This window comes from Engraulis encrasicolus, chromosome 20, assembly GCF_034702125.1.
Source record: "Engraulis encrasicolus isolate BLACKSEA-1 chromosome 20, IST_EnEncr_1.0, whole genome shotgun sequence".
Lineage (NCBI taxonomy): Eukaryota > Metazoa > Chordata > Actinopteri > Clupeiformes > Engraulidae > Engraulis > Engraulis encrasicolus.
The window spans coordinates 3,336,079-3,337,649 of record NC_085876.1 but is presented as its reverse complement, the minus strand read 5'-3'; the positions used below and the strand labels follow the sequence as shown (position 1 = coordinate 3,337,649).

Genomic DNA, 1,571 nt, shown 5'->3' with positions numbered 1-1,571 from the left:
AGGCCCACCTCTGACCCAATAACCAATAAAACTCAAATAAAGTCGACAGCAACACACACACACACACACAAGCACGCACACGCACACACATTTTCAAGCCCGTGGTCCCCAGCTCACACTTTGAAAATCATTTCAACAACATCACTTACATAATATTCTAGATCAGGGCTACAGATAGTGAAGTATTGAGCAATTAAATTACCTTGTGCAGCCACTGTGTGTTGTTGTCCATGATGCTCTCCAGAGCCTGCAGTTTGCTCTCCTGCCAGGTGGGGGAGCTCTGGCTGTGGCTGTGGGGGGCATCAGGAGAAGGGGGCGAGTCCCTCTGCAGGGCATTGCTCACCTGCTGCTTACCTGTTGCCCCACCACCTGTTGCCCCACCTGAGGGGCTATCGACGCCAACGCCCTCTCCTCCTGCCCCTCCACACGCCCCCTCCTCGCCCACCTCCTGCGGCAGGATGAAGGTGTAACTACATTTCCCATGCTGCACCTGGTGATGCAGCCGCCGCTGTTGTTGCTCGGCACCCGTCGCCCCGGCAACCGCATCCAGCAGCAGGAGGCAGGTGAAGAGGCAGGGCAGGGGGAGGCAGCAGCGCATGTCTGACGGATGGGACGAATCAGACAGGACGACGGACGGAAGTGTAAACAAGAGATAAAAAAGGGCAAAACAAAAGCACAAAAAAGTGGGCAGCTCAGTAAGAGGCACTCTGCAGATCACAGCACGTAGCTGTCAGTAAATTAGTGGACTGATGGATGGACACATGGACGAGATGAGACGTAAAACAACAGCAAAACAAGAAGAACAAGGAAAGGAAAGTGGGAGATCACAGCACGGGCCCGTCAAAAAAATCTGCCGCTGGTATCCAGCTGCGTCAATAGACGACTTGGTTTGTCATTCCATCCGTTTGCTGTTGTTTGTGATGTCTTGTTTGTTTGTTTGTTTGTTGTTTTCCGCTCCTTTGTTTGGATGTGATGAGCACCTGATGAAAGTTAGAAAATAAGAGTTGGACAAGTGTAGAGTTCCTCTGAGTTCTCTTCTCCTCTCCTCTCCTCTCCTCTTCTCTGTTTGTCTCTTCTGTCTCCAAGACTGTCACTCCATGAACTGCTGTATTGTCCTATCCGACAGAAACCAGACCTCTGAACATATCTATTGTCTTTTTTTCACAAGTGACAACTCCACATCATCATCATGCACAATCCAACTCTCTCTCTCTCTCTCTCTCTCTCCTTTCTGTTATTGTGTTCTTGTGCTGGCCATGTGGTGTCCAGAGGAAGGAGAGGTGCAGTGTAAGCGAGAGTCTCTGGGCTTCTTTAAGTAGTCAGCAGAGCAAGACTCACTGCAATCCCCACACCTACCCCAGACTACCAGCCCCACTACTGGAGGTTAGTCCCCTTACAGACACACACACACACACGCACGGACACACACACACACGCACGGACACATACACACACACACGCTTAGTCATTCACATACCTTTCCCTCCTCGCTTGTCTGCATCCCTCTCTCCTCCTCTCTCTGCTTGCCACAGTCTCTCTCTCTCTCTCTCTCTCTCTCTCTCTTCCACTGT

At 51.0% G+C, this 1,571-nt stretch overlaps 1 protein-coding gene across 1 annotated transcript in view; it reads right to left on the bottom strand.

Moving 5' to 3' along the window:
- angpt2b (angiopoietin 2b) overlaps positions 1-1,345 on the bottom strand; it is a 42,063-nt gene extending 40,718 nt beyond the window's left edge. Inside the window, exon 1 of the mRNA XM_063185156.1 lies at positions 203-1,345. Coding sequence (XP_063041226.1) covers positions 203-598 — 396 coding nt within the window. The 5' untranslated portion in view covers positions 599-1,345. The remainder of the gene's footprint in view (positions 1-202) is intronic.
- Positions 1,346-1,571: the final 226 nt, after the last annotated feature.